The sequence below is a fragment of the Antedon mediterranea genome, chromosome 3 (assembly GCF_964355755.1).
Source record: "Antedon mediterranea chromosome 3, ecAntMedi1.1, whole genome shotgun sequence".
Taxonomy (NCBI): domain Eukaryota; kingdom Metazoa; phylum Echinodermata; class Crinoidea; order Comatulida; family Antedonidae; genus Antedon; species Antedon mediterranea.
Window position 1 is genome coordinate 3,329,192 of NC_092672.1, and position 14,445 is coordinate 3,343,636.

General features: G+C 30.4%; 1 protein-coding gene across 1 annotated transcript in view; it reads left to right on the forward strand.

Annotated features, from left to right (window-relative positions):
- Nucleotides 1–14,445, forward strand: part of LOC140044551 (meiotic nuclear division protein 1 homolog) — a 68,180-nt gene that overhangs the window by 44,605 nt on the left and 9,130 nt on the right. The window contains exons 3-5 of the mRNA XM_072089114.1: nucleotides 3,826–3,891; nucleotides 13,231–13,288; nucleotides 13,866–13,981. Of these exons, the coding sequence (XP_071945215.1) occupies nucleotides 3,826–3,891; nucleotides 13,231–13,288; nucleotides 13,866–13,981 (240 nt within the window). The remainder of the gene's footprint in view (nucleotides 1–3,825; nucleotides 3,892–13,230; nucleotides 13,289–13,865; nucleotides 13,982–14,445) is intronic.

Genomic DNA, 14,445 nt, shown 5'->3' on the forward strand with positions numbered 1-14,445 from the left:
TGCAATTTGGTATTTTAGGATTGTATTTTGGTTTTGTGGAAGTTGCTTATATTGTTATTGTTATTAAATTTTCCTGTTGAAATTGTTTCTCTTTTTGTTTTTTGTATGATTTGGATGTACTATCCGAAATAAAGAAAATTAATGAATATATATGTTTTAACAATGACACAACATAGAATGTCAGAAGTATAATTTTCCCAATTTTTGTAATAATCATAACTTTCTGTATGCTTTTACTGTGGCTGTTACTTACTTGGTAGATGATTGATTGATTGATTGATTGATTTTATAACTGATAATAAAATATATAAGTTTAAACAAATTAGCCTGTTGTAAAATTTGTCAATATACAAAGGCATATAAATGAAGATATTTAATAAATAGCCCAAAATTATTGACATTGAATGGGCTAGTCCTGAACCGAACCACTGTTTATACGTTTCCTATATCAATAATTCAATTATATTGAATTTCAGTAGTCATTATCTGCACATTACAAGAACATTAAAATCTCCATAAGGTGTAATTAAATAGATAATTACAAATAAAATTATGCAAATAATCCGGTCTTTGAGATATGGTTCAATACACGCAGAAAAAGGTGACAAATAATAGCAGATGAAATCAGTGTGTGCTAGTTAAAGTCTCGTAGGCGACGTTTTGCGCCGATCTCGAGGGACGTTATTGTATTAACCAAACACCTAGGCAGTACTTGGATGTGAACATTATGATGAAACTGTAGCTGTTTGTTTGTTGCTGAGAAAGAAACTAGATGGACTTCCTTCAGCCTTAAGGAATAGAAATCTGGTTTACTGACTCCGTCGAGTGAATTAAATGTTTTATCTGCTTGTCTGCTTTGCATTATGAATGGTTAGAAGAATTTGAAGCTCTCGGGGATAGAGTGCGTGCGCGAGCATCCTTCATATTTATACTGTAATAAATAAATAAATTTAAAATGATTTTTAAATCCTTATTAATGATTTTAAAATTGTCATTTAAATTTAGTAGTGTACTACTATTTTTGCTCAGTCTTTGCTCAGTTAGCATTTACTCGGTCAGCAGTTGCTCAGTTGCATTTACTTGGGTCAGTAGTTGCTCAGTTAATATTTATTCTTGTTAGCAGTTGGGTAGTCAGCAGTTGCTCAGTTAGTATTTACACAGTCAGCAGTTGCTCAGTTAATAGTATTTAGTCAGGTCAGCAGTTGCTCAGTCAGCAGTTGCTTAGTTAGTATTTACTTGGTAAAGCAGTTACTGAGTCAGTAGTTACTCGGTCAGCAGTTGCTCAGTCAGCAGTTGCTCAGTTAGTATTTACTCGGTCAGTAGTTACTCTGTAGTCAGTTTACTCAGTCAGCATTTACTTGTTTAGCATAGCAGTTGCTCAGTCTGCATTTGCTCAGTTAGCTTTTGCTCAGTTAGCATTTGCTCGGTTAGCAGTTACTCAGTCAACAGTTGCTCAGTCTGTATTTGCTCAGCCATGTTTGCTCAGTCCGTATCTCAGTCACTACCAACATATCTTAATGTCTTTTATGTAATTTTACGATGTGCCTAATTAATATTAATCACTGTACATTTATTTGTACTATGTAGTAAACAGTAAACACAACATACATCACCCAGTCACCATTTTCTCAATCAACATTTGCTTCTACAAACATACAGTACTTTTTATTAAATTTCTTAATTCCAATTTCTGTGTTTAGGTTTAAAAACAGAAAAGGTACTGTATGTGTAATGAAAATCATGACAGTACCAGTAAACATAAGGACATATTACAGTTTAGTAGTATAATAATAAAAGGTGTCAAATTAGTCATTTAACAAAGCTTCTAATCACCACCTATAAAATTTAATAACAATAACATTTTGATGATTATAGTGTTACTTTTAACTATGACTTATAAAAAAAACAAAATCAATGGTATAATCTATTCATTACCATGGATTAGGTATTTAAACTCTTTGTAGCTATTTTCCCTTTGTTATTATAAACAAAACAAAATCAATGTTTTAATAAACAATAGAATATCGCTATTATTATATTGTATTAAAGTTTGTAAATAACTGTATCCCCTAGAAAAGAAAGTACACTTGTCAATTATATAGTTATTGTTGATATTATTGTATCGACATTGGCAAAACTAACAGAACGATGTTTTTACGCACAATTCTCTGTTACTATATAAATACTTGTTCTATAGGATCAGTCCCTGGCCATTGTTTTGTTCTCGTCAATTTGCCCAGTCGTGCTATTCACAGGTGCTTAACACCAAACGCTGATAAAACACTCAAGCTGAAAATCAATGCCTAAAGTAAAGGCAGTGCGTTGTTTCACGCCCTGTTTACTCAGATCGTATGTTCCCAGGCTCCCATACTCTACAAATTCAATGAAAACCATTGATTCCAGACCATTGGATCAAAGTATGATACGCACAAACTGTGATATTAAACTTTGCTGCTGAATAGGTTTCCATAGAATCTTCTACCTTTCCCTTGGGAATGTTGTTAGCCACCAAATTTATAATTTTTAATGAGAACTTTCGTGATACTATATTGAATCAATTTAATATGTGATGATAATATATAGTAATACATAACTTCATAACCAAAGCAAGTATAATATTATAGTATAACCTCTAGTAAGGGGACACCGTCAGGACCACTGGATAGAGATTGCCCGTAGTGTTAAAACACTAATGTATTACCCCTTGTTTCGATTTGATTGATATGGTCGTTTTTTCCATGTTCCGTGACTTGCTATCTTTATTATTCAATTGTCATCATATTCGCTATATGCCATGCAGCTGTACTTTTTTCTGTTCTTTTTTTATTTTTTATTCCAACTTTTATCTACTGGTTTTATATATATTTTGTATTTCTTTATTGTCTAATTAATTTATTTTCTTTATTTATATATTTTTTTTTTTTTTTTTTTTCTTCTCTTATTTAAATATTTTGTAAAGGCAATCCCGTCACAAGATTGTAATCTTTTTGGGATTTGCCTTCGTCCATTTTCTTGTTTTATCACTTGCCATTTTGTTTTTGTTACTTTTGTCTTTTGGACGTGAATAAATGTTCCTTGAATTGAATTGAATTGAATTGTTTGTTTAAAAAAGTGTCCCCTTAATAGGAGCGTCCCACTATTGTTTGTATGTTGTTGGGTTTTTTTCTTCAATTTGTAACAAAATAATAATGTTTACCTCTTATTTTTTAATGTAAAAAGTGTTGAATGTGTTTTAAAGCAGTATTAATGTTAGTTCTTGACTTCTTGCTTGAATTTCTAGGTCAAACGTTATAAGGTATTTCATTTTCAGTAGACATTTCTACTAAGTACGCTTTTACGTAAAACGAATAAGGCGCACAATATATACATGATTTTAACTATTCAGAGGTCAGTTTGTTGGGTCATGAAGATGTCCCCTTAAATAGAGGTTCAGTATAACAAAGAATAAACAAAAAAGCATGAATGTTCGATACTCGGGGTGGTACAGCAAATGAAGCTGTAATGACGTCATAAGACGGGATGTGACGTCACATACACATCAATAACCTACCAAATACGGCTATATGGTACCATCTTCGAGACGTCATATTGTTGCATCCGGTTTAAAAATAAAGCTCTATAGCTTTGAGGACATGTGCCTGTAGTATATTCATGCCAGATCCCAGCTCAATACTACAACGAATAAGGGAGGAGTAGTACTTTAAAAATCGCACTTTTTACTCAATAGTGTCCAGATGGAGGAAGAAGAGGAGAAAATGATAAGTCCTAGTACCCCGAGTAACAATATACAGTGTCTAATATAGATTTCTTTAATTTTATTTTCAGTCGAAGAAAAGAGGTCTCAGTTTGGAGGAGAAAAGGACCAGGATGATGGAGATATTTTTTGAAAAGGTTTGATGACATAAATCAAATTATATTTGAGATATTAATAGTCAATTCCTGCATAGAGTACATCCTGTAATGTAGCTAGAGAAGTAGGGAAAGAAAGAAAGATGTATTGTTCCCCCAAAAACTTGAAAAATTAAGATTATTAACAAAGACTTAATATTATTCACTTCTGTAGAAAAAAATAAATAAAGTAAATAATGTTTTCACTTTAAAAAAAAACATATTAAAAATGGTTAAATTCAACCAAAAACCCATTGACTTCTAACTATAGTCAATTTGACTATGTTTTGCTTTAAATTATGTCAGTTTTTTTAGGTAAATAAATTGGTTTTCAATCCAATTTTTGGTCCAAGTGAATTATGTGACATTATAGTAAACATATTTTTAAAAAAAATGTTTGTCAGGGGGACAATATATCTTAAGTGTCACACTTAAGATATATTGTCCCCCTGACAATGGTAACAGCAGTATGTACTTGCAGCTATCTAATGTTTTCCCTAATCTGTTTCAAAGGTGTTTCTTTCCTTGAATGTCTGAATTTTCAGAATGCGGAAACAATTTGGGACGTTATGATCATACGTTTCTTATTTTTTAGGACAATTTTTTTTTATGGAGCGTTGACTGTTATTACATTTCTATGTAAAACATTCAAGATTTGAAACCTTGAAATGTAAAGTAAGTTATGGATTTGAGCTCATTTAGCATCTAATGACAGACTGTATTTGATCGTTAAAATATAGCCCAAGAGAAAAATATTCAAGTAAAGAAACGCTGCCCATGTATTTAATTGTGTCACGTTACACAGCACCAACGGATATGTTCATTAAATTTCATGGCATTCAAAATGACGAGGTCATTTGTTAAATATACAGTATTGAGTCAGCAAATACAAAAAGAATACTATTTAAACATGCTCATTGTTGAAAACAATGTTAATGAACTGAAAATGGTAAAGTTATGTAAATATTAATAATTTCAAAAAGATACATAAGATTCAATAATCAATAATCACCATCTGGGCATTTTCAGTGGTATATTTCACATAATTTTAGAAAAATACTTTCGTAGGACCAATATATTTGGTAAAGTAAAGTAATAATGCATGTTTAATGCACTATTACACATGTGTATCCTGCTCACTTGATTGTTTGACTTCTTACTAACAAAACAGCCTTTTTGCTACACAAAAGATACAAAGCAAAACTATGTTTCTCAACTCAAAAATCAGTTTGATTAGTAATATTGCTAAGCAAAATTCTACCTTTATTGAAAATAACAACCTTTTGAATATTTCCACAACACAACACATGATATATACAAAAACTGAAGTAAAAATATGTATGCCTCATTTTTTTTTTATTGGATCGACGATAACGAAAACAGTCTGTGACTAGATATCTGTGTTTGTTATCAGATTCGTAAGGTTATGAAACCTCTTATAAACGTGTGGTCATTGACAACTTTTTAATGAAATAGACTGACAACCCTAGCATATAAAAAGATCTTTAATTATGTTTTGTAGCACTTGCCCGATGTCGATGTTAAAATTTTAATTAAGATTAGCGAGAAGTACAAACACTAGACGTTCATCCGTCAACACCCACGTTTCATAAAGGGATTAAATTTAACATTAATTTTGTAAGGTGTTTGGCATCAATATTTGCTTGACTAATCATCATTGTTATTTGAAAAAAAAATCTTTAAAATTGAATCAATTTATTTCATAATATAATTCTCATTCAAACTTAATATACGAGTAAATTGCTTATCATACTTACTATAAAAATGTATGTCTTCAAAATAATAAGACAACAGATTTATAATACCAGTACTGTACTAACATGTGAACACCTATAAAAATGTATGTCTTCAAAATAACAAAGACAACAGATTTATAATACTATACTATAACATTTATTGCAGTACTCTATACCTCTATAAACATTTATGTCTACAAAAATATCAAGACAACAGATTTAATACCACTAACATTTTACCCAGTTCTTCATATTCTACCTACTATAAATATTTGATTCCATAAAAATATCAAGACAACAGATTTAATACCACTAACATTTTACCCAGTTCTTCATATTCTACCTACTATAAATATTTGATTTCATAAAAATTTCAAGACAACATATTTATTATAGCAGTACTAACATTTTGTGCAATGTTCCATACGTCTATAAACATTTATTTCTACATAAATTCTGTATAAGACAACAATTTTCCAGTAATGTTGTACCCAATTCTTGACCCCTGTAATGTTTTATTATAATACAGACCAGTCCAGTTCTTTATATTTGATGCCTTTTGGATGTGTTTTTTTTACTATTTTTACCGTCTTATTGTAAGTGTGTTGTATTTGTTGTCTTGTTTTGCCCTGCACATGCTTGGTCCCCCCAAGCTGTGGCCTAGGATGTTTGTTACATTTAAGTATTTTGTATTTGTTGTCTTGTTTTGCCCTGCACATGCTTGGTCCCCCCAAGCTGTGGCCTAGGATGTTTGTTACATTTAAGTGTTTTGTATTTGTTGTCTTGTTTTGCCCTGCACATGCTTGGTCCCCCCAAGCTGTGGCCTAGGATGTTTGTTACATTTAAGTATTTTGTATTTGTTGTCTTGTTTTGCCCTGCACATGCTTGGTCCCCCCAAGCTGTGGCCTAGGATGTTTGTTACATTTAAGTGTTTTGTATTTGTTGTCTTGTTTTGCCCTGCACATGCTTGGTCCCCCCAAGCTGTGGCCTAAGATGTTTGTTACAGTACATTCTTATGTTTTTTATTTGAAAAAAGAATGATTTTACATATTTTATACAAAAATATCAATTATAATACCAAAAATATGAACATTTTACCCAATTTTACTATATTTCTACGCAAATATTAAAGCACAAAGACTTTGTTTCTGGATGTTACTGTATTATAGGCCGAAAATACGATTAATATGAATGGGATTGCAAAATTATAATTGATACCTTACGTCCCAATCAATAAGTTGAAATGTAATCTTCATCTATGCGGTCTTAAAGTCCCTATGGCTATATTTAATGATAGGCTTCATTAGCCTCTCATAGGTAGACTCATTCTTAAACAAAGTAACTAACTTGTTATTTATTCCAGTTCATTTTCTTTATGTTTGGGCGAACAGCATTGCAAAAGCTAGAAATCTTGTTAGCATGTTAAAAGTGGTCGTTGCAAATATTTTAATTTCAAACAGAGACCGACTTTAAAATATTGTTTGTCTTTTTATGTTTTTATTTATATATGGCATGGTTCACTCTAGTATACAAAGTTTAACGGTTGAGTTTTTTCTAAGAAAGATATTTAGTCAGTCTTTAACTTCAAACCGAAATAATTATCATTTAAATTTTTCTTCTATTTTTCATTATGGTATGGTTGGCTAATAATATATTCAAAGTTTAACCTTTATTTTTATTCTAAGAAATTTTACGATATTTACAGTAGGTAGTCACAACAATTTTAACTTCAAACCGAAAAAGACTTCAAAATTATTGTTTTATCATTTAAATTTGTCTTCTTTTTTCATCATTGTATGGTTTTCATCATGGTATGGTTTGCTGATATTCAAAGTTTAACTGTTCATTTTTATTCTACAGCTCTATCTACACTATCACATCACACTTTATGTTACCAAAAAATATGATGTGCCCAAATATGGTAGTGATATGCCTAAATATGATCTGACATCATCATATCTGTATATTGGCACATCACATTTTTGTCAAATAAAGTTTGATAGTGTAGACGGGGCTTAAGATATTTTTTAATGTTCAGCAAGTTTTTGCAAAACATTAGTTAAAGAAGTGTAGCCTTGAAGAGAAGGAATAACAGGACGCTTCAACAACGTCAAATGATAAGAAGATTATAGTCTTTTCTGCCTCTTCAAATCTCAACAGTTTATTGATGGCTGCAAGCCTCTATATCAGCATATCATTACTATTCTGAATATTTCAAAAGGCCAAATTTGAAATACAGTAACTTATGGTTTTTAAAGACACACATGTTTTTTGTATGAAACAATCCTAAAACGAAAAAATAAATAAATATCGTGTAAATTCATATGAGTTGTAACATTTTAATTTTTGTGTGTGTTTTACATTACATATCTAATGTAATAAAGAAATTATTTAAAATACAATATTTTTATACAGTAGCCTTCATCTTTATCACAATAGTTTTTTTCAACATGGATGTAACAATTTTTTTACTAAATACAAAATATAGAATAAAATAATAATATAACAAACAATACTTTCATTATACCGCAGATCACAAATATCCTAACCCTATTCAAAGCAAAAAATTAATCAATACTAATATTATATTTACTCGCAAAAAGCTGCCGTCGGCGGCCATCGGGTATGTTTGTGTCATGGGGATGGTTACTCCAGATATATTTCCTGCAGTTGTCAGACGTTCGGGACCATGGACGACTTTTATATTTATTTATTTTGTTGTATTTAATAATTCAGAACCCTTCAGAAATCCATCGCTAGCTTACCTTCGTGAAAATCATTGCTCCAGAAAGAACAATTTCGGCCGGCCATAACATGTGGAGCACCGTGAGCTCGTTCACCTAGTTGTATTGTGTGTGTTAGTATAAAATTTATTTTTTTTGAAAAATTAAAACCACTTTAAAAAGCGAAAGCAAAAATATTAGAATATTTATAGAATACATATGTAATATACACATAACAGTGATATTAGGGCGTCATTCGTTCACCCACTAACAAGTTTTACAATACTCAATTTTCTCCTAACTCAAATTATAATATAGAGAGAAATTATTATTTAAAGCATTACCTATTGGATTACTTTAAATATTTAACACATTTTTATTTGGTAATGATTCATCTTATGTTGTTGATTGACTGAATATGAATCATTTTGCATTCCAATGTACAGTACGTATGGGTATGTCCATATGGGAAAATATGGTATTTAAAAGTTATACAACCCTTCCTCCTTTGGGACACGCCTATAAGGAGACACGCCTCTTAAGGAGACACTATATCTAGAAATGAATGAGACACTATATATTCCAACACTACAGCCAATCTCTATGTTGTGTACTTCTTTGGGGCACGCCTTATTAATAGGACACGTCTTAATAAAGGGACACTTTATCTAGAACTAAAAAGAGGCTATATAATTTAACACTATAGCCAATTTCTATGTTGTGTACTTCTTTGGAACACGCCTATTAAGGGGACACTATATCTAGAAATGAATAAGAGGCTATATTTTAACACTACAACCAATTTCTATGTGTACTTTGGGACACGCCTATTAAGCGGACACGCCTATTAAGGGGACATGCCTATTAAGGGGACACCCCTATTAAGGAGACATTCCTATTAAGGAGACACACCTATTAAGGAGACACGCCTATTAAGGGGACACGCCTATTAAGGGGACATGCCTATTAATGGGACATGCCTATTAAGGGGACATGCCTATAAAGGGGACATGCCTATTAAGGGGACATGCCTATTATTTATTAAGGAGACATTCCTATTAAGGAGACATTCCTATTAAGGAGACACACCTATTAAGGAGACACGCCTATTAAGGGGACATGCCTATTAAGGGGACATGTCTATTAAGGGGACATGCCTATTTAAGGGGACATTCCTATTAAGGGGACACGCCTATTAAGAGGACATGCCTATTTAAGGGGACATTCCTATTAAGGAGACACGCCTATTAAGGGGACATGCCTATTTAAGGGGACATTCCTATTAAGGAGACACGCCTATTAAGGAGACACACCTATTAAAGGGACACTTTGAATGAGAGGCTACATAATTTAAAACTAAAGCACTCCTAAAAAAGTGACTTTCTGTTTGGCCTGAAAAGTGTCCCCTTAATAGGTGTTCTACTGTGAAGATAAATTATACTATTCCATGAGAATTAGTATGAAAAATACTTATTTTAATGTAGTTCTTTCGAGGTCATGCTGTACATTATAATGTATAGCAGCAGAATATTTAGTAATTTATTATCGTACTTTAATACTGCAAGTCAACATAAGCAGATTACGGTCTTGTTAATATCCACACTCTGTTTCCTGCGAATGGTAAGCTGCTGCGTTGTCAAATATTCTCGTTTAACAAAAAAACATTTGCATGTTATAATGTATTACTCTTCTTAAACCTCATCTCTTGGCCGCTGTTTGAGCAGCCTATATTTAGATCTGTTATATACCGGATGTTGTATCTGAATTTAAAACCGAAATTATATTATGCAAAATTAATTTCTGTAAATGCAGATTAGTGAGTCCAATATGAATTTTTAAAGAAATTAAATTTCATAACTTAAGTCGCTTTGTCTCGTTACACTCCTGCAAAATTACTTCATGATTATTAAAATGATCCCATTTTAATCCGATGAAATATCACATTTTTTATCCTGAAGATAAAATAACTAAAAAAGAAGACAAACAAATCAAACATTAATTTCTAATTAAATTTACCTTTTTTATGAATATACAAAATCATGTCAAACATCAAGAAATTAAAATAAATTTTAAAATTCCAATTTAAAAAACTTGTGTTTGTTTTTTTACTATTGTACTTTTTTGTTTAATATTGTCTTTTTTATTGTCTTATAATTATATAGAGAAACACAATTTTCAATTTTTTTTTAATGCAAATGATATAATAAATGCAATTGAATTGAAAGTATATGAAGAATAATTTCCCTTGGACACTATATACAGTATGAGAATTATATAATATTATTTATTTATTTGAATTGCTTTAAAACCCTCCTCTTAACAATAAGATGAACTTTTTTTTACAGTTAACTCTGCGACTCTTTTATACACAAATTCAAATTCATAAGAATTTCTATGAATTTCAATTAATAACATTAATTACATGAATTAAATCAGAATTGTACTCACATGAGTAGAATATTTTACAAATTTCAAATTAATGCTTCAAATGATTCATATTAAAATAATAATTAGAATTTCAAATTAAGAAATAATGTCCATTAGTTCTAACAAATGCATATTTTACACCCAATATTAATTTTTAAATTTAAATATGGAAAAGCAAAATACTGTGATTGAATTAAAATGATTCCATTTCCATCAGGAGACAATTTTGTTAAATGAGCCATAGAACATTTCCTGCGTTCAAATAAAATTGATAAAATGTTGATGTATTTTGTGGATGTAACAGTAGGCATGCTAATACAACATGTTATAATGCAATACATATTACGTGTTCACCAAAGCGCTTGCTACATTTTCTTCCAAGATTTAATGTAAGTCTATACTGAAAATCATTTACTTTGCATCATAAACTCAACAAAGATCGTTGAATTTGTTAGTGTAGTTTACATTTTAACTGTATTTTTATGCATGAATTTCACATTTGTAAACTAGGACTCATCGAGTTTATTAGGCAGATAAGTTTATACAGACTGTCTATCCTACATGCATTGATTTACTTTATCGCATACGGTGATATAAATACTTGTATCCTGTAAAAATTTATAGCACACAACTGAGTCTTAGAATAATATATTTGTATGGGAAGCATAATCTAAATACATGAGAGAGTAATAAAATACTATACTTAAGCGCCCTTCTCGTATAAGTACCTCCTCAATTTGTTTAAAAAAAACTAAGGCATCTAACAGTATCGCTGCCGTAATTTAGAATTCTCTGCTCCAAATACACATCTATAGCATTTCCATCACTGCGTTGATTTATAAATCGGTTCGTTTATAAAGTACGTAAAAATACTGATTAATTATACAGCAATATATACCGTAAACCGACTTTGTTGACATATATAAAATGATTTTGTATTTTCATTCAGTAAAACCTGAATTTTCTTTCATTTCGCCAATTTCATACCTCTCTGTATAGACAATTAATTTGTATGCACCTTGGAAATTTACTAAACAAAACAAACCCATTTTCATTTCCTGTTTTATCACTGTTAAGATACTTAGCTGTCATTGATGGATACTTGTATCAGTTGACTTGACTGCTGGTGTATTGGAGATATGTTTATATCATGCTATACACTTTTATTTAAATTTTTTTATTTGAATTTTAAATATTGTTTTTATAATGTGCTCATATTAAAAACCAAAAAATTATATTAATTCTTTCTTTAATGGGGCCTAAATAACACAAAAAAGGTCCCAGTTAAATAAGAGTCCCTAAAATTTATTTTACATCAAATATTTTATGGCGTTATTTCTGCAGGTATGGTATATTACAAAACAAGTAGAATGGTTGTATCACGTTTGTTACGGAGTATCATGTGAATCATATGATCTCATCTATAAAAAAACAAGAGCAATATAGTGTAGCATAACTATATTGGATTTATAGGGCTTATAGATAGTTCACCAACATGAAATTTGAATTGTGAATTACACAATAAATATTTTTCGGTTTTTGTTTTTTTATGTTTATTTATTATGTATCACAAACTGAGAACTAAAGATAAAACCAATAAAAAAGAAATTAACACTGTAGCTAAATATGTTTTTTTTTTTTTTTTTTTTTTTTTTCGATCTTTTTGCAATCTTTTTTTAACACACTTTTTATGATCGTTTCTTTACCATTCCTATTTAATTTTAGAATTATTTCTGTGTGTTGTTTAAATATATACGATTTTTTTTCCTTTAAATTTATATCGATTTAACAGTTGCACTCCCTATGCTGTATGCCGGAATTTACTAACTACTTTACAACATACAATATAGTCTAAAAACAACAAACACTGCATTAAATTAACTGCTGCATTTTGTGTTTTTTTGTTCAAATTAGCTCATTTGCGGTTATATTTTATAACTGAATGTAAGCTTTGACAAGATAATGTTCGCATTTGACATATCCCTTTGCAGAAAACTGAGCCGGGATTTCCGAAGACATGTAATTGATGTCTTAATAATTTATTGCTGATCGAGCTGAGTACATTTTGTCTGTAGTAATTTGCACAAGTAGAAAATGTGTAAAAATAACATATAATTCCGTTTTCAAAAATGTTTGCTGTTCGCTGCATGTCGTCTTCAATGTGAATATAGTCTACTTAAAAGTAAAGACCCCTTCAATATTATAGCCCATTTTTTATGTATTACTTTGGTTTGATATTACCTTCTTCATAAGTACCTTTTTTTAATTAAATGAATATATTTTTATTTATTTCTTAATATTTACAGATTATTTTCTATTCTATTGTGCACTTTAGATAATTATTATTATAGTGTAAATTTTAATTATTTTGAAACATTAATAAAAGTGTTCTTAATTGGAGGGTAAGCCCTAATTAATGAACTTTTTTTTTATAGAAACAATTTTTTCAATTGAAGGAGTTGGAAAAGATTGCGCCGAAAGAGAAAGGAATAAGTAAGTGACGTTGATTTTAAATTCAATTTATTTTGGGGCCTTTTTTTATTTATTGATCCATACTGACATTATGAATATTCTCTATAGATATTGATTTATTAAAAATGTATTTAAGAAAACGCAAAATACACAAATAGTTGAAAATATGAATTTAATTTGTGAAATTTAGACATGAAATTTGTCATCGATTAATTTAGGTGATATGTGCAAAAGCAAAATCATCTTAGAATATGTGTGGGTTCTGTAAGTTTTTGTACATGGTCACTTTATATTTTATTGTTTTCTATTTTTTTTCATGTATTATACATATTTGTATTGTAAGGGCCTTCATGAGACAAGCTTCTACTCTAGTGTGGGCCCCAGCTATTATATATTTTATTGTTTTATATTTCTTTTCATGTATTTTACATATTTGTATTGTAAGGGCCTTCATGAGACAAGCTTCTACTCTAGTGTGGGCCCCAGCTATTAATAACTGTAATAAATGTGTATGAATGAATGAATACTATATAATACAAAATAGATATAATTCTTCACAATAAATATTTCGCTCGGGTTATAAATTCTAATTTGACAGATAGCATGTCCGTGAAAGATGTCGTCCAGAGCCTTGTGGATGACGCAATGGTGGACACGGATCGTATTGGCACTTCTAATTACTTCTGGGCTTTTCCAAGTAAAGCCTCTCAAAATGTATGTCATCAATATTCTACCTTCTCAGTAAAGGAATAGTTGACAAATACAGTGGCGTGATTTTCCAGTGTTTTCAATGATTTCTAATCTATGAAACATGTTTGTAAATCTGGTGAGAAAATTAGGTTTGGGAGGGAGTGTTAACAGCTAATGCCTTTATGGAGTGAGTGCGGAATTAATCGAGCTTATGTTCACTCCTGGTTATTCAGTGGTGATAGATATTATAATTATTATTATTTTTAGAATCTCACAAATTTGACATGTTCCAATAGAGAGATTGTAACATAAAGATAAGGACAAATTTAGCTGTAATGAAGCAGGATGTCTGTTTTGTCAATTTGTCACATTCATCACTGTCTTGTTATTTTATATATATATATGAAATATGTAACTGTCTAAAACAAATCGTAGAGAGATTTCAACGCAAAGACTGACCGGATTTAGATGAAGCATTGACACACATC